Source organism: Mya arenaria, chromosome 10 (assembly GCF_026914265.1).
Source record: "Mya arenaria isolate MELC-2E11 chromosome 10, ASM2691426v1".
In the NCBI taxonomy this organism is placed as follows: Eukaryota; Metazoa; Mollusca; class Bivalvia; order Myida; family Myidae; genus Mya; species Mya arenaria.
In genome coordinates this window covers 8,734,651-8,757,735 of record NC_069131.1, presented here as the reverse complement: position 1 = coordinate 8,757,735, position 23,085 = coordinate 8,734,651, and the positions used below count along the sequence as shown (strand labels likewise).

Below are 23,085 nucleotides of genomic sequence, written 5' to 3'. Positions count from 1 at the left end.
TATTGATAATACTTGTCACTCTCTGAGTATATTATACTAAATAACTGTAAATTAAACTTTAAGATTTCTTAACTATAGTCTATTAAAAGGAACTTGATTGTCATTTTGTAAAAAAAAACAAAGAAGCTGAAATATCTGTCGTCCCAGCTGAAATGTCGGCTGACATTAATGATTTGTATATAAACTGAGTGTTCCAGGGCAGAAGGAGGGCAGAAGGGGAGAAAGAGAAGAGAGGAGTTGAAATGCATTATATAGCACATTAAAAATGTTTTAAGAATTATTTATATTAAAAGTATTAATCTTGGATTTGTAGTTTGGTATTGCAAATCTAAGTTCACCACGTTAAGGCATTACTGGAACTCATGTTAATAAAAAACAATAAAATGAAGTTGAGCACTGAAGGAGATGAAGAGTCTGGATTTTCAATGTGTGCAAGTTGAACTTGACAGTGGAAGATATTGTCAAGACCCACTTTGTCTGAAGACCCACAAATAAAGGAAGGGTCAAATACAGTATTTGGATTGAATTTGTATAAATTCAAATACAGGGAATAGCTTCCAAGCACCAAAGAGTATTTAATCCCATATGATCTCTGACATTATAATGCATAATTATTAAATAGCACATCAATGAGTTACTTGATCCAGACATCAAGCCTCATGTAACTTTCACAAATGGCTTTGTTTATCAATCTGTATAAAAAAAAAATTCACCACATTGATCCATGCACTAAAATACGCTTAGAACTTTAAGCACAAACTCGCACATATTTTTTTTTAAGACAAATAAATAATGGGCATTTTTTTTTTTTTAATAAGCACTTTAAATTTGAAGCAGAAGGCAAATGCAACTTAAAGGAACTTAGTGCATATATCCTACAGAGCCGTCTTTCCATCTATGCCATCTATGCCATTTGGCCCTATTCTCTTAGTGCATAAATCCTACACAGCCAACTTTCCATCTATGCCATTTGGCCCTATTCTCTTAGTGCATAAATCCCACAGAGCCGTCTTTCCATCTATGCCATTTCAGCCCTATTCTCTTAGTGCATAAATCCTACAGAGCCATCTTTCCATCTATGCCATTTCGGCCCTACTCTCTTAGTGCATAAATCCTGCAGAGCCGTCTTTCCATCTATGCCATTTCGGCCCTACTCTCTTAGTGCATAAATCCTACACAGCTGACTTTCCATCTATGCCATTTTGGCCCTATTCTCTTAATGCATAAATCCTGCAGAGCCGTCTTTCCATCTATGCCATTACGGCCCTACTCTCTTAGTGCATAAATCCTGCAGAGCCGTCTTTCCATCTATGCCATTTCGGCCCTACTCTCTTAGTGCATAAATCCTACACAGCCGTCTTTCCATCTATGCAATTTTGGCCCTATTCTCTTAATGCATAAATCCTAATTAATGCTTTTATTAAATGCAAACACATGTATCTCAGTCTAGTATAAATTATGATTACTTTAATTGAAGGCATGATTCTTTATATCTGATGTAAGAGAACAAAGAAATCTGCCATAAACCTATTTCAGAGTGAAATATAATCATTCATTAGGCCTTAACAATTTTTTTTGTTTTTGGTTCTGGTTACCTGACACTACCTAATAAAAGCCGCTGACCCTAGTATTTTTGAAAAAAAACAACAACAAAAAACAAAAATAAAAACACAACCATATACACATTTTTTTTAAACATAAACTGTCATTAATTTTTGTCAGAATAAAGTTCCAAAAAAACAGCAAACTATGTAAAGCGACCTTTGTAAGAATAGCGCTAATTATACAAAAAACTAATCTTGACATTATGTATTTGGAATAAAATCTCTCCCTACCCTATCTAGTAAGGATGTTAACCTTACCAAACAACTTTGTTTAGTCCTTATGAATAATCTTCTATTTGTAAGACAATGTAATTTGATCCAAAACCATTTGCAATCTTTTTTCATAACTCGGTATATAAATAGTTGATTAGTTGTTGTGAAAAGAGCTAATTATAATAGAATTCATAGAAACTCTGGATTGAATCAATGAATATAAGATAATGCTCAAACACAATACAGTCACTTAAGTATTATCATTGTGTTACTTTTAGGATGGAAATGGAAATACATGTAAAATGTAGACTTACAAAAGGAACTGTCTAACAGTAATGTAAATGTACTTTGATTGTAATCCAGAAGTTATAAATCATGATATTTTTACAGTGTATACTGACTTTACAATGAAACATTCTTAAGTTAACACTTGATATAAAACCCATTGGTCCAAAATGGGAATATCACTTCAGCAATGGCGTGGCAAAATTGGAACATTTAGCCAAACACTGAAGAACAGTTTCATTTTAAATCTGATAATTCTTCAGCAGAAAGGGCTTTCACTAGCCATAAGGATTGCTCTGTTCTATTTACTTTGTGCACAATGTGTGGAACCTAACCCAGGTCCTCCAAAAGTCTTCCAAGGAACAAATACAACCAAAGAAGATGAACCGGTGGAAGAATTAAACATGGCTGGATTGAATGAAAGTAGCTTGACAAAGATGCGGCCCATAGAAAGAGTGATATATGAGCGAGTGCCTGGCTCCACTCCCCAGGAGGAGTTAAAATTGCTTAAGGATGAGGAGTACGAAGAATATGACAGATTTGATGGTGAGGCAGAAGAAATAACAGTAAGTAACAATAATTATATTTTAAACACAGTGATGTGATAGACCTGGCAGCCTACAAGCTGTAACCATTACTGCGAGGGGTTTGGGGGACGCTCTAACAAAACTGCTGTGTAAGAAGGCATTTAGAAGGCTCTCTTTCCTTTAAATTTGAAACAAACTGGAGTGTCAGTACTAAGAACAAATGAATAACAACTGTTTTTATCCTTTTTTTGGTCCATCAAGCCATCGCATCCATGGATTATGACTAATCCATGCACATGACATTCACATAGGAATAAATACAACAAGAGATGATTGTCAAACATTATGCTCCGTGTTGTCAGGAATATTGAACAATTGTGACCCAGATGCCGGCTGCTTTTTCAATACACAATATGATATTTGCCAAGACTTGTCAGCACCAATACTGGTCAGCTGAGGGAAACTTATAGAGACTATAAATAATTGTGACCTTGATGACATCAAAATCAATAGGGGTCATAAGAACCAGCTGCCAGCAAAATGGACCAACCAATTGGCAAAATTCGAAAAAATTAGTGAAGTAAAATTTGTAGTAGCTGGGAAAGTAACTATTATTTGAGACAGTTCAACCGCAATGTTTTGAGAACCCTAGGTTACACCCACGACCTTCATGTCAAGTTTGAAGGCCATTGATGCAGGCATTGTAAAGTTATAACTTTCTGCTTTCAAAGTCACAGTGACCTTGACCTTTATACTTATGACCTCAAAATCAACAATCTTTATGGATGCAGGCATTGTCTAGTCATCACTTGAACAAGCTTTTCCAATTCAAAGTCACTGTGACCTTGACCCTTGACCTGATGACCTCGAAATCAATATGGGTCATCTGCTAGTCAGGTCCACCTTCCATGTAAAGTTTGAGAACTGTAAGTCTTTAGCATGGCCAAACTTATTTTGTTAAGATGAACCTTTTTTTACTATAGTTACTCCATTTTAGGCAGAACATAAATTTAAGGACTATTTCGGATAAGGCAAGCACTTTTCAAGCTAAAACTAAAAATTCAAGCAGTTTTAAGAAGTTGTTTGAAAATTGAGAACTTTTTAGCCAGCAGCCTAAATTTCAGTGCCCTTAAGTCTCTCCCAGCCACTAAGTCAAGTTTGAGGACCATAGGTCCAGGCATTGTTTAGTTATCACTTGGACAAGCTTTACCCTACAGATGGACTGACTGAACAACTGACACATGCACAGCAATATCCCCACCCCCCTTCTTTGCAAGGGTAGCATACTATTACATGATTCCATTTTGTAAATATTTTTAGGGAAACAAATAAAAAAATGATACTTTTAAATCTTAAGTTCACTCTCATGTAGGATATTTATTTTTATCTAGCCACTACCAGCAAATCCTGAGCTGATGCGAAAGGTGTCTTTGAAGATGAGTGACATAATGGGAGATATTGGGGTGACACAAGAAATGGTGAACAGGCGACGTCGATTATTCCTCATGCGGGAGAAAGTCAACACTGACTATAGCAACATAATAAACCTTAAAAATGTAAAGAAGTTCCATTTTGGAAGCCAAAGTGAAGGAAGCACCACTCTTGAGATGAATTCTGACATTGATATGCTTGTTTGTGACTATGACTGCCCAGTGGAACTGACCATTCCAGACAAAGACCCATTAATATCTTTCTTCTTAGCGATCAGAACTCCAGAAATGCCGGCCCAGCACTGTTACCTTCAAATGTTCTGTCCATACACCAGAAATCCTGCCACTGTTGAGCATGTAATTGGAAGGCAAGAAGATGTGGAAATAGATGATGAAGGTAGGGTGCTTCTCAAACACATATACGATGACAATAGGCTTAAAGAATTGTGGAAAGGGAAGTATAAAAAACAAGGACCATCAAGGAGTGGATGGGAGGACTTTGATATGGTGTCAGCCTTGCATTGTGCTACCCTCCCTGAAGAATGCCAGTATCTGTTTACAAGGATGCGTCCAGGTCACTGGCCCAGAAAAGAAGTCTTGGAAAAAGCAAAGGGACTGGGAACATTTGTTGTGCGTCAAGGACATCCAAACAGCCCCAAGTCAGAACTAGAGTGGAGATTCTCTACGTCCCAAATAGAGCGCCTGCTAATGTTTGACTTGAACATTGTTCAGTTAAGAACATACATAATCGTAAAGCTAATTCGGAAATCCAGATTTAAAGAAATGGTGGAAGACAGACTAAGCACATTCCACTTCAAGACAGCAATGCTTTTCACTGTCGAAAAATATCCACCTGAAATATGGCGGGATGAAAATCTTACACAATGTGTAATTAACTGCCTAACAACATTGCAGGAATTTGTACGAAAAAGAAGCTGCCCCCACTACACAATTGAAGGTGTTAACTTGTTTGCAGGGAAGCTAAATGATAGTGAACTCCAGAAAATAGATAATGCACTGTCAGTTATAATAGAAGAGCCAATGAAAGGCTTTATAAGCATAGACATGGATAATATTGAAAAGCGAGTGTTGGGCAGTGTGTTTGGCGTTACGAAAAAGGACACAGTTAAAGAAACAGCTTTATGTTGCTTTGGGCAGTTCTGTGCCATGTACAAAACAGTGGAAGGGAAAGAGGGCTTTGCAAGCAAAGCTGATGGAATCCATTCCTTGAGACTTAAACAACTGCCGGCTGAAATCATGGACACCAAATCTTTTATCATGAGTGAGAAGATTCCAAATAGATTGTTCAAGGAGATCCTGAAGATACAATGCTGCTTCCTTGGTTCAGTGAGGGCTTCCTTTCATATAGCAAATAAGTGGGCCTTCCCTGACGATATCAACATTCCATACGCTGTATCCCTGGATGCGGACCTGACATCATGCAGACTCAAGTTTGCCTCCATGTTGTACCGCAGTCGGCAGTATACACTTGCTGAACAAGTGCTGGCACATGTTGAAAGCCTGCTACATCCGAATGTGTGGCAATGGTGTGGGTGTCAGGGAAGACCTGAGATAAAACCCACCAATGAACTTGTTGAAATGATAAGAAACTTGCCTGATATAGGACTGATAGATAAAGATGGTCTTCCAATGATAGAAGTCAATGAGCATGTAGATATTCCAGAATTAGAACTGTTTAAGGCAAACATTGCTCGCAGTGTCAAGTTCATAAAACTGGAGTCACGCTGTGTGCCACAGCACCTGGTCTATGAAAAAGATCGGACACTCTGTGATGAAGAGAGGTTGATGAGACGGCCTGGAGATGACTGGATGGACGACATCATTATCGACGCCATTCCTTTTCTTTACTACCTGCAGTACCTCACATACAAGGAACTCAAAGATCAGGAAATAAATCGGGGACTCCAAAAAGAACTCAATCAGAGAAAACAAGCAGCATTGAAGAAACTTCATCTCTATGCATTTGAGAAGATTACAGGTCAAGGTCACGCTGAGACGGCCTTCAATGTGCTTGGCCACTGCTATGCACTGGAGAACAACAAAGATATGGCCAGGCAGTGTTACACCTCATCACTAAGACTTTACAGATTTAATAATGCTGCTAATATTCACATGAGTGGACTGGGACTCAGCTTTGAGGAGTCGTTTGGCCAAGTTTAGCTCAAGCAAGACAATATTGCACACTAAATATTGGACCAACTCTTTTACTATGACGTCAGCAATCAAGTGCTTCCAAACTAATTATATTGAACATTTTATTTTATATTACTTAGTTATCTGAAAAGGCAGAAGTTCTTAAGCGCCACTCGTAATTTGTTAAAAATCAACAAAATTTTGTCAATAAATAATAGCACATGGTTGCACTGTCCAAACTTCTTTTGAATATTAACCTATTTTTGTACTTTAACATTCTAAAGTAAAGGTCTATTACTGGAACACAGTGTTATGAAAACAATAAAATGATTAAAGCAGTGTTGAAGTGGGTGATATAATAAAGAGCCACAAATACATGCATTCATTCAAAAGCTAGAAATAGCTTTTAAGCACAAAGGAGTATTGATACTTCCCTTAAGATCTCAGAATTATTAAATAACACATCAATCAGTAACTTGATCCAGAACTCAAGCCTCAGGTATTTTTCACAAATGGCTATCTTTATCCAGATGTATAAAAAAAACTCAGCACATCAATCCAAGTGCAAAAATAAGCTTTGAACTTACAGCACAAATTTACATTTATTTTTATTTTAAGACAACCCAGTGATAGGCAAAATACTATTAAAATAAGCACATTGAATAAGAAAAGGAATATTTAAGCACGAGGCAAATGGAACTTAACTGAATACAATATGATTTTTTATGCTCAGGGTTATGATGGTTCAATGATTTAAATATAATTGAATATCAATTTAGAAGTAGACTTTTTCGGCAATTTTTATCTTCAGAACCATGTTCTGAATCCGTCATCTTGTTTTTCCAAACACGGCGTGCTTGGCAAGATTTTTACAATTTTGCAGTCAAAAACACTTTTGAGTCAATAGTTACGCGTTGTATTTATAGATAAATTGTTCACGCAATTATTACACGTGTCTGTTGTGTTTAACTACTCCCAAACTTAATTTTAGAAACACAAGATTGTTTAGCACTCTACTCAGCCATTAGGCGAAGAAAAACTGTTCTGTGCATGCGCAACACATCCCATATAAGATCAAACAAAATTTTTAGATGAAAAATATTTTTTTATGCTCAGGGTAATGGTGGTCCGATGACTGAATATAATTGAATATTGATAGAAAAGGTCAATATCGGCAACTATCGATAATGGTTTTGTCATAATCTGAAGTGCATAAATCCGAAAGAGCCAACTTTCCATCTATGCCGTTTCAGCCATTTTCATAACAGAAACTTTCTTAAAGCTTCTCACCAAAATGAATTCATTTTGTTATTAATGTAATTGAGCAATCCTAGAAAATAATGCAAAAGATGACTCAGAAATGCATAAGAAATCTGAAGTAAAATGCAAAATAGGAAGTGTTTGTACATGCATCAAAATATTTCATTATTAAACAAGAGATGTTTGTCAAACATTATGCCCCTCCCTGAGCGCCATGTTGTCAGGATTATATGGACAATTGAATTAAATATGCATGGACCGAAATGACAGCCGATTTGTTGCCATTAAGGCAGTTTCCAGATTATGACCATTAAAGTGTGAGGATAGAGTGTGTTATGACCATGACCTTTGACTCTATGAACTCAAAATCCAGAGTCATCAGCTGGTCACCAGAAACCTAAATGTCAAGTTCGAGGGCCATGGGTGCAGGCATTGTCAAGTTATCACACAGACAAGTTTTCGTTCAAGGTCACTGTGACCTTGACCTTTGACCCAATGACCCCTTAAATCATATGGGGTCATCTACAAGTCAGATGCAACTCCAAGTCAAGTTTGAAGGCCATGGGTTCAGGCATTGTTGAGTTATCACTCTGACAACCTTTTACCATTCAAGATCACTGTGACCTTGACCTTTGGCTCTATGAATCCTAAAATCAATAAGGGTGATCTACTGGTCAGGCTTAACATCCATGTCATGTTTAATGATCATAGTTTCAGGCATTGTTGAGATATCAGTGGGAGAAGATTTGTTAACTTTTTTTGCGTTAAAGGTTAATGTGACATTGACCTTGGCCTGATGACCCCCAAAGTCAATAGGGGTCATCTACTGGGCAGGCCCAACCTTCATGTCAAGTTTGATGACCATAGGTCCAGGAATTGTCGAGGTCGCTTTCAAGGTCACTGTGACCTTGACCTTTGACCCCTATAATCAATAGGGGTCATCTACTGGTCAGGCCCAACCTCAATGTCAAGTTTGAGGGCCATGGGTGCAGGCATTGTTGAGTTATCACTCGGACAACATTTTATCATTCAAGGTCACTGTGACCTTGACCTTTGGCCCAATGACCCCTAAATTCAATAGGGACCATCTTCTGGCCAGGCCCAACCTCCAAGTCAACCTTGAGGGCCATGGGTGCAGGCATTGTCGAGTTATCACTCGGATAACCTTTTACCATTCCAGGTCACTGTGACCTTGACCTTTAGCCCAATGACCCCTAAAATCAATAGGGACCATCTTCTGGCCAGGTCCAACCTCCAAGTCAAGTTTGAGGGCCATGGGTGCAGGCATTGTTGAGTTATCACTCGGACAACCTTTTACCATTCCAGGTCACTGTGAACTTGACCTTTGGCCAGATGACCCCCAAAAACCATAGGGGTCATCTCCTGGTCAGGCCAATTCTCCAAGTCAAGTTTGAGGGCCATGGGTGCAGGCATTGTCAAGTTATCACTCGGACAACCTTTTACCATTCAAGGTGACTGTGACCTTGACCTTTGGCCAGATGACCCCCAAAAACAAAAGGGGTCATGTACTGGTCAGGCCCAATTCCAAGTCAAGTTTGAGGGCCATGGGTGCAGGCATTGTCAAGTTATCACAAGGAAAACCTTTAACCATTCAAGGTGACTGTGACCTTGACCTTTGGCACGATGACCCCCAAAAACAATAGGGGTCTTCTACTGGTCTGGCCCAACCTCCAATTCAATTATGAGGGCCATGGGTGCAGGCATTGTCGAATTATCACTCGGACAACCTTTTACCATTCAAGGTCACTGTGACCTTGACCTTTGGCCCGATGACCCCCTTAAACAGTAGGGGTCATCTCCTGGTCAGGCCCAACCTCCAATTCAATTATGAGGGCCATGGGTGCCGGCATTGTTGAGTTATCACTCGGACAACCTTTTACCATTCAAGGTCACTGTGAACTTGACCTTTGACCCGATGAGCCCCAAAAACAATAGGGGTCAGCTACTGGTCAGGCCCAACCTCCAAGTCAAGTTTGAGGGCCATGGGTGCAGGCATTGTCAAGTTATCACTCGGACGACCTTTTACCATTCAAGGTCACTGTGACCTTGATCTTTGGCCTGATGACCCCCCAAAACAATAGGGGTCATCTACTGGTCAGGCCCAACCTCCATGTCAAGTTTGAGGGCCATTGGTGCAGGCATTGTTGAGTTATCACTCGGACAAACTTTAAAATTATTTTACCATTAAAGGTCACTGTGACCTTGACCTTTGACCTGATGACCCCCAAAATAAATAGGGGTCATCTACTGGTCAGGCCCAACCTTCATGTGAAGTTTGATGACCATACGTCCAGGAATTGTTGAGTTATCACTCGGACAAGCTTTGGTCTACCGACGGACCGACCGACCGACATGCCTGTGCAAAGCAATATACCCCTCTTCTTCGAAGGGGGGCATAATGATCATTGGTTGGTTGAAAAATTTGGTCTGATTCCTAACACTAGCTCACAGTTCGCCAGGGGAACTTTTTCATGGCCTCTGAAAATGGAGATCAGTATTGGTTTCTGCATAGGAAACTGACTCACTCATGATCCTATAAGCTATCAGTTTTGTCACAATCAAATCAGCATTTATTTACAGTGACAGCAAGTTAAGATTGTCAACATGGCAAGAACTATGTATTACCTGGTAGAAGTCTGATTTTCAACACCTGGGCAAATTTGTTCAACTCTGGCACTGTGATTGTCAAACTAAAGTTCTGAAAAATAGATGTTTCATCGTAAACAAAAGCCATAATTATGGTTTTACTACGTGCAGTGGGAACAAAACCCATTGTACAAAACTCCATCACACCATTAACATTTCCCTGTTGGTTTCATGACTCTAGGTAATTTAGTTTTGGAGTTTTGAGCTACACAAGTTCAGAAATGCTAAATATTGCTAATTCAAGTGCCATAACTCAAAGTTTGACAATGAGCAGCTGGAAGTAAAACACCAGGTGCAATAAAATCACCCCATTACCATACCCCTTAGGTTTCATGACTCCAGGTAATAAAGTTTTGGGGTTTTAAGCCACACAAGTCCAGATATGCCAAGTTTTGCACATTCAAAGGCCATAACTCTGGTTTTACTAAGAGCAGCAGGGAACGAAACTCCAGGTGCAAAACTTCATCAAATAAATAACATTCCATCAAGGTTTCTTGAAATAATGAACTATTGGTGTAAATATAAGTAATGAATTGTTTCTTGGTAAATAAGTTTGGGAGTTTTAAAACTTAGGGACACAGATTCGCATAATACTTTCGGAAGGAAGGACGCACAGAAAGACAAGGGCAAAATTGTATGGAAGAATATAAAACACATTTAAGCTACGGTGTTAACAAGCTGTCATGGCGTTTGTTACTTTATCATATATATCTGTGTCATTTTCAGTTGAAAAATAAATGTCAAACTGTGGTTGAGTTACGATATGGGATCTGTACATTCTGAGATATCTTGCTACTTAATAAAGCTTAGGGGCAAGATTTAAAAGGAAAATTTATATAGCTAGATACAGCCCATTTAAAAATGTGTTTTTTCTAATGAAACAGATGGTTGAGCGTGCCAGTGTTTGCTTGTATGTGACTTTTCGTCTCCAGGTCTGTGATGGTCAGTGAGTGACCCTTGGTCATCAGGTTGACCCTACTAATACCCCCCCCCCCCCCCGGTCGCTGGGAGAGCCAACTGACCTTGCCAGTGTTTCCCTGTACTTGACCTTGAGCCTCAACATCCTTGATGGTCAGTGTGTGACCCTTGGTTGACGTGCCCCCATAAGCCAGTTCCAGGCCACTGTAATACAAGAAGTTTTCAATATTTTTTTATTTTTTTCTGAAGGCAATGTACACATGTTTATGTCCTATCAATTTCTTTGAGTGATGAAGCCAGTTCAAATTTCTTATTTGCTACAAAGTAAACACTTTCTTTTGATTAACATGTTAACAAGCAATTCAAGGTGCCAAGCCTTAGTTTTATTCATAGTTAAACTAAAACATGTTGCAATGACCTTTGGGATATAATGCATTATTACAGATCAAGCAGATGGAATAAAACAATTTTTGTTATAAATGATGTCCTGTCCTACATGGAAACAACGACATCACTACAACATGCTTCCACTGTAATAGTTCAAGGTCACTATATACTTGTTGTAGGGTGCATATGGATACATATGGCAAAAAACAAGGAAAAAGCTTTAAATACATCTAAACTTTCCTACTTTAAAAAAAACAAACTAAAGCTGCTATGATGAATACTGTAAATCATTGAGTATAAGACACATTTTTTCCCTAAGAATTTTTATAAATAAAGTGCGTCTTATTTACAGTAAAAGCCTTTTGATGTTGTTTTCCATAGTCTATCTCAAGCCAATATGTCTGTTTACATTTTACTTCAAAGGGGCGCTACTCACATCGACTGATGGATTTAGATATGAAGGCGGTAGAAATTCTGTATTTAAAACAAATAGACATGCATCATGTAAAGCGGCATCATTGTGCACTGTCAATGTGTGAAGGTGTGAAAAACTCCCTCTAGATCTACCTTGTTGTTCCTCCCATTATACCACTTGTTTGAAATACTTAAATAAGATGTTGAAAACATCTCAAGGGGCACAATGTAGGGCTGTTCTTTATACAATTCAGGTCAATGACAAGTAATTTGAGGGCTTCGCGGAGAGCAACATCGGGATGACTGATATACACTGCTGTTTATTGATTACTAAATACAGTACTGCAATTAACTATTTATGGGCTGTGTACCACTGTTATTTGAATATATTTTATCATATATGTACATGTGTTGTATAATTTAATAATCTTTGCCATTTTCACGATTCAATAAAATTCGTCAAAACAAATATGGTGGCTGCCGATTTTGACATTTCTTCACTGCGTCCCATATATACTTTGAGCGGTATTAATTTTGTTCTTGATTTTTCTCAATTTTTTTTCTGTGTCCTATATTTGACAATGTCCTATACACAATGATTACGGTACCCCAAATTGGACACAGGTATAGTTAGATGTCAAGTTCTGGAATTCAGGATTGAATTGTGAAAGAAAAGGCAGGAGCACAACTCTCTATTCCAGCCAACATTTATATGAAGTTTCATGAGTGCATATGTGCAATTATTTTTGAGCTACATACAAGTTTTTTAGACCATATTTTACTAAGTCAAGGGCCATTTTAACAGTGAAACAAAAATGAGAGGCACTCAACAACCCAAGCTGATCATAGTATCTATGAAGTTTCATGTGTGTAGTACATTACTTTCAAAGCTTTATATGAGACATTGTTTTGGGAGGTGAGTCCAGTGCTCGTGACAGGACGTGACAAACGCATTTACTCCTATATAGACCCCAGATAAAACTACCTTGCTGTACATAATAAGCTAAAATCAGAGAGCAAAGCAAAAATAAAATAAATGTGCACTGTTTGGTCAATTTTCAAGGAATTTTTCGCAAATAAGAGCACAAAATATTCATGCCACAGCATATAACTTACCAATTTCCTCTAAAACATCATGTAAATTCATCAACAAGCATGTGATTTTCAAACTATAACATACTTTTGAAGTATCTATCATCATTTTACTTTGAGATAGTACATACTATTGAAATCAAAGAGTATAAAAACACACCAGATGCCTTAATATTGTCTTTCTTTCTTTTTGGATTATCAATGCTAACATTAAAATTGCTTCTAATGCAACATCTTTTTTATAACAAAATTATTCTGACAAATATTGTCAAAGACATGGGGATTAATACTGAAACTGCATTCAAGCCATATTTTACATTTTTGACCAATGCGATTTTGCAGCAGTAAGTTATGTTTAAAGAGGAAAAAGAAAACACTGCAGACTAAAAATCACACTGGTCTGACCTAGATTTTAACGCTGGATTTAAATATCATGCAGAGAAATATTCTGATTTTAGTTTTTTAAAGATTGGACAAACACTGTTGAATTTATGGAAGGAATAAGAAACTTTAACACAAATGTTCTGTTAATGGTTGACAAAGTGACCTAGTTTCTAACCCGAGAACACCCATATTCCCACTGGTTTGTATTTCAAGTATCATGTCGACAAATATTCTGATGGAGATTCATGAAGATTGGATATACACTGTTGTATAAATTTTATGAACACTAACACTTTCTTGATTTAACCTAGTGACCTAGTTTTTGACCAATATGACCCATATTCAAACTGGTTGAGACGTATTCGGACAGAGTTTCTTGAAGACAGCTTTACATTGATGAATTTATGACAGGAAAAAAGGACTTCAACACAAAACTTGTCCTAAATTTTGTCAAGAGATGACCCATATTCACACTGGTCTTTTAAATCATGCTAACAAATATGACCTTGACCTGTGAAATACGGATATGGGTCTTGCACACAGCACAATTTCTTTCTATGTTAAACATTTGTGCCAAGTTAGTTTTTAATTGCCCTATGCATGGCCAAGTTAAACCCCGGACAGGCCAAAATCGGATGGACGGACAAATGAATGAACACACATACACCAAGGTGGCATTGTGAAAACTATGTTGAACATGCTGCAATCTGGCTTAACAATAATAACAACCGACCTTGCTTCTAGAACAGGGGTTATTGACTTCACATCCACCTTGCCCATATCAATCTTGGCCGGATTACCGTACGCATCTTGCAGTTCTAAGGGAATATTGAAGGGCACTCCGACCCTAAATGGCCCTTCCAAATGACCTACAGAGAACCTCTCAGCCTCTCCCTCTGAAAAATAAGGAAGAAGTGGTCATAATGTTAGAGGAATAATTAAGGGCACTGCGACCCTGAATGACTCTTCCAAATGACCTACAGAGATGCTCAGCCTCTCCCTCTGAAAAACAAGGAAGAAGTGGTCATTTTGTTAGAGGAATAATTAAGGGCACTGCGACCCTGAATGACCCTTTCGAATGACCTACGGAGAACCTCTCAGCCTCTCCCTCTGAATTACAAGAAGTAGTTAAAAATGTAAGAAGAATGTTGAAGGGCACTCTGACCTCAAGGCTTCCTGTCTAATTTGGAGATACAATATTTTAGAAGACAGGTGCTCCATTTTTATTTTTCAACACTTGTGAAATGTAAGACGGCACTCACACCCTAAAATGACCTCTCTAAAAACAAACTGAGTTCATTCCACCTTCCCTTTTGTTATATTGTAATGGAGATTTTTTGGGTAAAATTCAAAGCAATTCTTATTGGTCCCTAATAGGTGACACCAAATCACCCATCTCAAGACCACCATCGTCTAAAGCAGAATGGTCAATGTTATGTTAAGAATTATTAAGTAAAGAAAATTTATGTTTTGAATCATTCCTGTGACATATAGCAGAACAGACAAATTATTGACCAATATTGTTTAGTTAAAACTAAGTCCTTAGTAAGCAAGGCCGACCACAAATAAATACAAATATATTGGATACTTTACAGTAACACCCACACATGTACAACCAAGCCCACCACACTCACCTACAACCTGGAACTTGTATTTCCGTCCAGGAAGCTCCCTGCCGGCAAATGTGTTTTCCCCACTCTCGTTAAGAACCACCTGCAGGGTGAGTGTGTAGTTTCCAAGGTAGTTCACATTCTCTGCAGGTTTAACAGGAAGAGGTTAAAAACAGTGAGCTGCTCATGTCATCATTTATATAGGTCATATTACTCAATTGCAGAATTTCACTGAACAACAGTTACAGAAGTACCGGTACTTCTGCTTCGAGTTAATATAAGATTGTTTGCTTTAGAACACAATCATGCTCCTTATATACACTTACTAAAAAGCAAATGAAAAATCTAAATACAAAGTCCCATGTCATTATCATCATATATAAATATAAACTTTATGAAAGCTTAGTACAGTACCCCTGAATTATTTACACATGTAATCACAGGTTAGGTCATATTTAAAACATACATTCTATTTGTTAAAAAACATTTAATCCTTAACACAAACTAACCCATCTTCCTGAACCAGTACGGCCAGTTCTTGCCATGCTGACTGATGTGAGATACTATAGTCTGGTCACCTCCCGCCGCTGAAAATGAATACAACTTGTTTGTTGACCCAGTCATCAAATTTAAAATTATGGAAAACATGATTCAGTTTGTACACTACTGCATGGAATTTAAGATAGCAATAAGAATAATTTTTAAAATCTAAGTTTAATAACCATGATGGCCAACGTGTGACAGACTTCTTGTTCTGGAGAAATCATAAATGGTAAAATAATGTAAATAAGTAATTCTTGTTAATATATGTGAACATTTTTATTTTAAAAATCATGCTCCAGTATGAGTCAATTTGTGTCACTTTATTTTTTTTCTTTTAAAATGTTTCAGACAGGCCAGTTGAAAATTCTGTTTTCATTTATTGAGAACTGACATTGTAGAAATAAATTCAAGATTGATGCAGTAAGTTTGATGCAGTGTTTACGTATCTTATTGTTAAAATGTTATCACTTTCACTGTCAAATCCATCAAAAATCTAATGATAACAAGTATAATATAAGTGTAACAACATTGTTTAAAATCTTGTTATCAAACTGAACTCAATCTCAGCAGCCTTTATCAACAAAATTATGAAACTGAACAGTGATCTCAGCCATTTTTATACCCTCAATTATACTATATTCATTTTATCAACCACAATGTTATAGATGTAATCATGGGGTAAGGTGACTGTAGTCAAACGGTGAAAGGATGGCTTCAAGCACGGATGGTACACTTGACAAAAACATTGCTCCTCAACTGACACACAACGTTGCTGAAGTGTCTGATGTTGCTGCTAAATCAGTGCCAAGAGACGAGACTACAGATGAAATTTTTGACTTCGCATGTTCTCGATGTAACGATGATAGTCTTAAAACCAAGGCTGAGCACTTCTGTCCAGAGTGTAAGCTATACTACTGTATGAAATGTTCAACCCTGCACGCCACATTGTTCAAAAGACATGAAGTTATTGGACGGGAGGCAATAAAGAGGTGGCAACGGTATGGAGGAGATGGAGAACCAGCAGACTGGCAAAATGAAGACCCAACAGTCATGCTTGTGCTTTGTGATGACCACACTGACAAAACTATAGAACTGTTTTGTGAAGACCATAAACACTTGTGCTGCAATATGTGTGTTTCACTCTCTCACAGGTAAAACCGACACTTTTACTTTAAAAAAAAAGTTTTGTATTGTTATATTTTATCCACAATAGTAATGTGTATGACTTTAAACAGTAACATGAGCATTCCCGATAAATGTGTTGTGGAACATTTTTTTTGGCCTAAAACTCACTTACTGGAGCAGATTTTGTGTACCCATCATAAAACAAGCCATTTAATTAAACTGCACTAGCTGACTGACGTCATTAATTTATAAAACCTATACTTACTATAAGTAAATAAAAGGTCACACATGACTTAAACAACTCATTCATCTTTATCCCAGTCACATTGCAATATTGCATGCCCATCTGGTTTATCAGGGCATCAAACGGTTTTGAACTTACTTTTAACAGATCAGACATTTCTATTCTACAGGCAGTGCAAAAGCATCGTCAAAATAACAGATGCTGCACGAAACATACAGAACGACCCCAGCTTTAAAGGGTTCCTCAACAACCTTTCTAGGCTTCTGAAACAGATACAGATTATGAAAGACAAGAAGACGTCTATCCAGCATGGACTAGACGATTCCTGTAATAATGCTCTTAGCAATATTCGAGGGATAAGAAAAGAACTGAATGAAAAACTGGATGAGATGGAAAAGGAAGCCATTAAGAATTTGGAAAAAATGAAGAAATCGCTGCATGATGGTATGGTCAATGATATTGAAGAATGTTCAGAAATGCATGGGACCCTTTGTTATTTTTACAACAAGTTGAAAGATATAACAGATGATGATTCGGCATCATTTATTGGAATGAAGAAGTGTACCAGCGCCATGGCAACTGTGGTAGGGAACCTAAAAGATATGTGGAGAGGACGGCCTAGCACAGTAACATTCCAAGCAGACCCCAAAGTACTAGAGATGTTAACTGAAAACAATTGCATTGGGCGAATAGAAACAAATTTTGCAGCTGAAAAAAGAAAGGCATATGATATCAAGGGAAAGGACTCCACAACCTATAATAGCATTTGTGAACTTCCAGATGGTCAGTTTCTTGTTGCAGGATACACATTAGAACAAACAGTAAAATTTAATATAACTGTCAATCTGCTGGATAGCAATTTTGAATTCAAAGCTTCTTGTAAACTGAAGAATTCTGCATACCATAGCTCTACATACATGTGTGGCATAAATGATGAAAATAAAGCTATTGCAGCCAATGGCAAAGATATTTTTGCTGTGTCTGCTGAAGAAGTAATGTTTTTTTCTCGGAAAACACTGATAATGAATAAGCTGTTTGAACTAAATCACAGCTTTAGGACAATGGCCTATAGCCAAAGCTGCCTGTACTTCGGATATCAGTCGGACATCTGTGTTTACACACTAGATGGGCATTTGGTTAAGAATATTTTTCTGAGAACATACATGATACGGCATTTAGCAATGACCGGAGATGCCAGCAGAATTTACATAGCAACTTGTGATAATAGAATTATCACCATGAATAATGATTTTGAAGTCATATCAACCATTAAAGATAATGGCCTTACATGCCCAGAGCTTATACATGTCAGCAGAAATGGCTATGTTTTTGTCATCAACGATGAAACAACAGCAAATTATGAGAAAGGAAATCAAAACAAACATATTTTAACAAAATCAATCGCTACTGCTCATGGACTGGTTCAAATAGATAGAGAGGGGAGACACATTCTTGGAACGATATTTGCAATAAGGGAGGAAGAAAGAGATGTTCCACTATATTTCACGTTCAATGACAAAAATAGCTGTCTAACAGTTCTGAAAGAGAAAAGTGAAAACAAGGAGAATGTGGTAGTGTTTAAACTTCACAAGGAAAGCAGTGTTTGAACAATTCTGTGGTTCAAGTGTTGTGTGAAATTTTCAACAAGTCAAAAATACTGAAAAAAGGGTGTTTCGTGATCGAGATGACATCTTTTACTTTACAATTATTGAGAAGAAGAATTTCCAAAAATTTTGATTTCAGTATTATAACTTCAACATTCACAGTCACCCAAGGGTTTTAGCCCATATTAATTCCACCAAAAGGTGAAATATTTCCCCTAAGGAAAAAAACTTGAATAATTATTTAAACGATACACTGTCTTAATGAAACTTTTTGATGAAAGGTAATTAAAGATGATTTATTATTGCCTACATTAGATATTTAATAAAAGAATCCTAATACGCTAAAAATTTCAAAAAATAAACTGCAAGGGACCCATCCTCCAAAAGTAGAAGGAGGGACATGACATGATATTGCAGACAATGCCAATGTCCGTCGGACAGTCAGACATGTCCGGTATATTTCCATTTTGACCGACCAAACTTTTGTTCAAGTCAGTCACAATGTCCAGTGAAAAATTACAGTCAGCATCATTAAATTTTCTGAAAATTTACTTTCAGTTTCTAAATAAATGTTCAGAGTTATTTTTAACTATTATATCATGATTATTCAGCGTGTTAATCCATGTATCACTATTTGTAAACCTCTCTATGCACATGTTTCCGTATAAGCTGAAAAAACACGTAAGGTTCCCATTTCAGCTCGTACTCTAATACTTTTTAACAGACGGAATTATACGGAAATGTTCGGAAATAACAAAATTCAGTATGTATTTTTTTTTGCGAAGTGGCTCCCGGCAATCGTGTTAATTTAAATATGATGATGAATATACCGAGCTGACACTGTTTCCGCTCTGTTTAACATTGCCAATAACAAGAACTCTACTTTCTTATTTGCATAAATGTTGTGTCTAAGTTTGACTTGTAGGATAATTCGTTATATTTTATAACCCTACTGTATCTTTAATTTAAAGATGAATTAAAAGAGTAAGATCTAGCTGCTCCATGGGTAGACAAACCGGATATGAGTTTTTTTAGAAGGCAAGGGAGGAAAAAAAAAATGACTTAAGATCCGAAATATTGATTTTTTTTACCTGATGTTTAGCTTCTTTTTTGTTATTTATAATAGTAGGACACATCTAACCAAGAAGATCTAAACCTGTAATAATGGGGAATTACAAAACTTATTAAATAAGAGGCTTAAAAGGTTTAGGCTGATGTAACTGAATACTGTTTGTAACATTGCGACAGGTAAATATTTAGTGCGACAGGTAAACTTTCAGTGTTTATCTGTCGCAATGTCCTGTGAAGGAAAAAAAGTTTCCGCATTGTCTGATATTGTCCGTCCCTCACCAAATGATAACCTGGTTTTGAAATTGTTATCTGTCACTTGATAATTGAATAATTATCTAATCAACACAAATAGATTTGCCTAACCATACACTTAATAACCAGAAAAATTGGTGTATTTGTGTCAACGACTTTTATTGTTAAGATGTTTACTTCACACATACTTGTACATAAATGATAAAACCTCTGGACACAGCTTTTATCATTAAAGGCCTAGTTAAAGGAATGTTTGGCATGATAATCCCCTGGCCCCAATTTCTCGAAACTTCGTAAGTCCCTTTTAACAGGATAAAGCTATGCTCACTATTTTTGTTGTTCTATAATAAGCGTAAAAAATATCTTCTTTAAGAAATTTTCGAAACTTTAAAGGAATAACTTGTATGACACTCACAATAAACCATTATACATTTATCAAAATTCAATTTAAGTATGTATTTTGGCTAATTGAAATAAGCAACTTAAGCCTGTTAAGCTTAAGAAGTTTCGAGAAATTGGGGCCTGTTGTGCATCTCCTGCTAAATGCACTGGTGTCACAGTAGGGGCCAATTTCCTGTGTATTTGTTTATTGGCTCAGGACCATTTAGGGTCCATTTCTTTAATAAAACTTCCAAAACTGCACAGCAGGATACTCAGATCAGAGATCTGATAAGAGTGATCAAGGCAAGTAGATTAAGATCAATAAACAGAGGTTGTGTACTGTACACAGTTTGGGGGGCCACTTATAGAAGGCTTAAACTAGGCCTACAAGATGTTAACTGCACACATACTTGTACATAAATGATAAAACCTCTATCTGTTGTGAGTTATACCTATAAGTCAAGGCAAAGAGCACTAGCAATTTCACTAAAAAGGGTCTGTTTATGATTCACTCATCTGAAAAGGTATTTTAGATCACAAATGGACATAACTCATATAACATTATTTAAACCAGTTTGATGACTTGTTTTACGCATTTACATTGTCAATTTTTAGCATGTTACATGATTCATGTATCTTGAAAAGTTGTCTACTGGCAGGAATAAGGTTTTGTTATAGATCTGTTGACAAGAGATGTAACTGATAGAAACCAGTCTATGACATATAAGCACACCTTTATAATGAAGAACTTTTCCTCAAAAACACAACAAGCTAAAGCCTGCCTAACTTAGTAATAATATGTTCCCAGTATGATTCCTGGGGCAATGTGAATTCATTGATAGTCACTAAGCTTGATGGGTTGTTTTCCTTCAGGTACTCTAGGTTTCTCCACAACATGATACCTGATTCTCCCCATACAATACATCAGTGAGCATGTATACTGCAATGTTGTCATAAGCTGTTTCATCCTTTACAAATATTTATCCTCACCTTCATGCAAGAACTTAATAACTGCTTCTATTTCTATATATGCATTTGAATTCAAGCAATACAGTATAGATAATATATAAATTTAAACTACACGAAAAAAAAAAAAAATTCTCCCAAGATCACCTACCATGCCAGATGACTTTCAACTCGACCAGGAGTTTCTTGTTAGCCTGTTCCTTTCCTGGCAGACTTTTCACCTTGTCGCCTTTCTTGTTGATGATCTCTATCTTGATGTCACCTGCAATGAGGAATTACACTTTCAGCCATGTTTACAATGACAGTCATAGAAATTAGACTTTTACCAGTGCAGGGCTTGCAGGCTTGTGCTAATTTCGACCATTGCAATGAGGTGTTACTCTTTAACAAAGATTCTGTTTACCAGCACAGGAATCAAGGCAGAAAAAGCACCCACCAAGAGACACAATGCTACAAGATCAGAAACATTACACAACTATTAAACTATCCCCATAGGTGAATGTTGTGTTGCCTGCCTGAACAAGGTCAATAAAAACAAAGGGGTATTTTTTAATTCAAGTTATATTAAACAAGTTATTTTCAATGTGATGATATTTCGAGATAAATTGCGTCAGGACTGTAATAAGTCCTTCTATAAATGCAGGTACTGATAGTCACAACTGTTTTGTAGGTGCTGCTCAATGTGTCCTTGGTGCTTAGATTAGACATGAAATATATACTTAAGCTGTACAAGACATGTACAAGAAAAGGCCTACTTAAAATATAAGCAGCAATTTTGGTAGCCTGACCACAGTAGGCTACCATGAAAAAAACAAAACAAATTTGGCAGACACTGTGAGATTTTGAGTGCATCACAACTGTACAAAACAAACTGCTATATACCTATGGGTTTACCGGCCTTCCTTTTCTCATTGTTGACCACCCTGTTTCCCTCAGGGAATGAAATATCCAGCTCACTGGGCAGCCTGGAAGTGGACAAGGGGAGGTAAAGGAATATCATACAAATATATGTACGAACATCATTCATTTTTTGCGGTTTGTGGCCAAAAAAGAGGAAATCAGCTGAAAAGAGGAATATTGGCATCCCTGCCAATAGCTATGCTTTTAGCTAATGTTAAACACAGTTACAGAGCTCCAGATGAGATTTCAAGAGTATTTTATCCCCAGATATTCTTTTCAAACAATATGCTACTAAATGATTTTTTTCCAAAAGTATTCATATATTCTTAAATGTATTTAAATAAACCAAGTTGAAACATTTTTTATCAGTATCCTGGGGATGCTGTTTGAGTCCCTGTATGTAAATGGTCTGAATCTTGTTCATGTTCCGTAAGGTGGGTAATAATAGTAATATGACATCAATGCATTGATCTCCCTTGATGAAAAGATACTAGATTGGTTCTTCATAGGAAGGTAAATACTGAGTATAGCTTGACAGTGCGCCAATCTAGTCCATTAAAATGACGTGACTTATTCCAATGTGTTTTATAACATAAAAGATAAAAATCATTGCGTTTTTCATGATTTTCAATGCATTTTTACCAATTTACCTATCGTTTCTGGAGCACTGCAGTTATATCAATTGCTTCTATATATTTCAAATCCTCAGTAAATATTGACCTTGCTTCCATATTTAAACCACATGTGTTTTACCCTTAGCCTCTATAAATGTAATACACCATACACATCACCGCCCTTACTTTGCCTCCTCGTCCTCGATGAACTTCTTCACCATCTGGTTGTTCACTGTCCTGTCTAGCTTTGAGAGGGGAACTATCTTCACCTCGTTGTACAGCGACCTCGGCTCCTGTAATAGGTAAATGTTTACAATAAGCCTATCTATGAGCTTTACTGGTTGTTAAATGTAATTTTGTGCCACACATGCATGAATAGTCTCTGGAAAATTGTGCACCAAATTTTGTTTAAATATCTCAATCATTTTAAGTTATTTTAA

At 37.0% G+C, this 23,085-nt stretch overlaps 2 protein-coding genes across 3 annotated transcripts in view; one reads left to right on the top strand and one right to left on the bottom strand.

Moving 5' to 3' along the window:
* The window catches only part of LOC128207011 (structural maintenance of chromosomes flexible hinge domain-containing protein 1-like), a 100,060-nt gene that overhangs the window by 45,805 nt on the left and 31,170 nt on the right, over positions 1 to 23,085 (bottom strand). For both annotated transcript variants that reach the window (XM_052909798.1, XM_052909797.1), the window contains 8 exons: positions 22,832 to 22,938; positions 22,014 to 22,096; positions 21,283 to 21,393; positions 15,455 to 15,532; positions 14,970 to 15,089; positions 14,069 to 14,231; positions 11,163 to 11,262; positions 10,120 to 10,192 (listed from right to left, as the gene is read on the bottom strand). In XM_052909798.1, coding sequence (XP_052765758.1) covers positions 10,120 to 10,192; positions 11,163 to 11,262; positions 14,069 to 14,231; positions 14,970 to 15,089; positions 15,455 to 15,532; positions 21,283 to 21,393; positions 22,014 to 22,096; positions 22,832 to 22,938 — 835 coding nt within the window. The remainder of the gene's footprint in view (positions 1 to 10,119; positions 10,193 to 11,162; positions 11,263 to 14,068; positions 14,232 to 14,969; positions 15,090 to 15,454; positions 15,533 to 21,282; positions 21,394 to 22,013; positions 22,097 to 22,831; positions 22,939 to 23,085) is intronic.
* Positions 2,018 to 6,543, top strand: LOC128207012 (uncharacterized). Its single transcript, XM_052909799.1, has 2 exons — positions 2,018 to 2,668; positions 4,021 to 6,543. The coding sequence occupies exons 1-2, from the start codon at positions 2,273 to 2,275 to the stop codon at positions 6,238 to 6,240; spliced, it is 2,616 nt and encodes an 871-aa protein (XP_052765759.1). The 5' UTR covers positions 2,018 to 2,272; the 3' UTR covers positions 6,241 to 6,543.

Excerpts from the sequence above, each read along its gene's own strand:
- LOC128207012 (XM_052909799.1), top strand. The coding sequence starts at position 2,273 with ATGGGAATATCACTTCAGCAATGGCGTGGCAAAATTGGAACATTTAGC. Across the intron at positions 2,669-4,020 it reads GTGAGGCAGAAGAAATAACA|CCACTACCAGCAAATCCTGA; the intron begins GTAAGTAACAAT and ends ATTTTTATCTAG.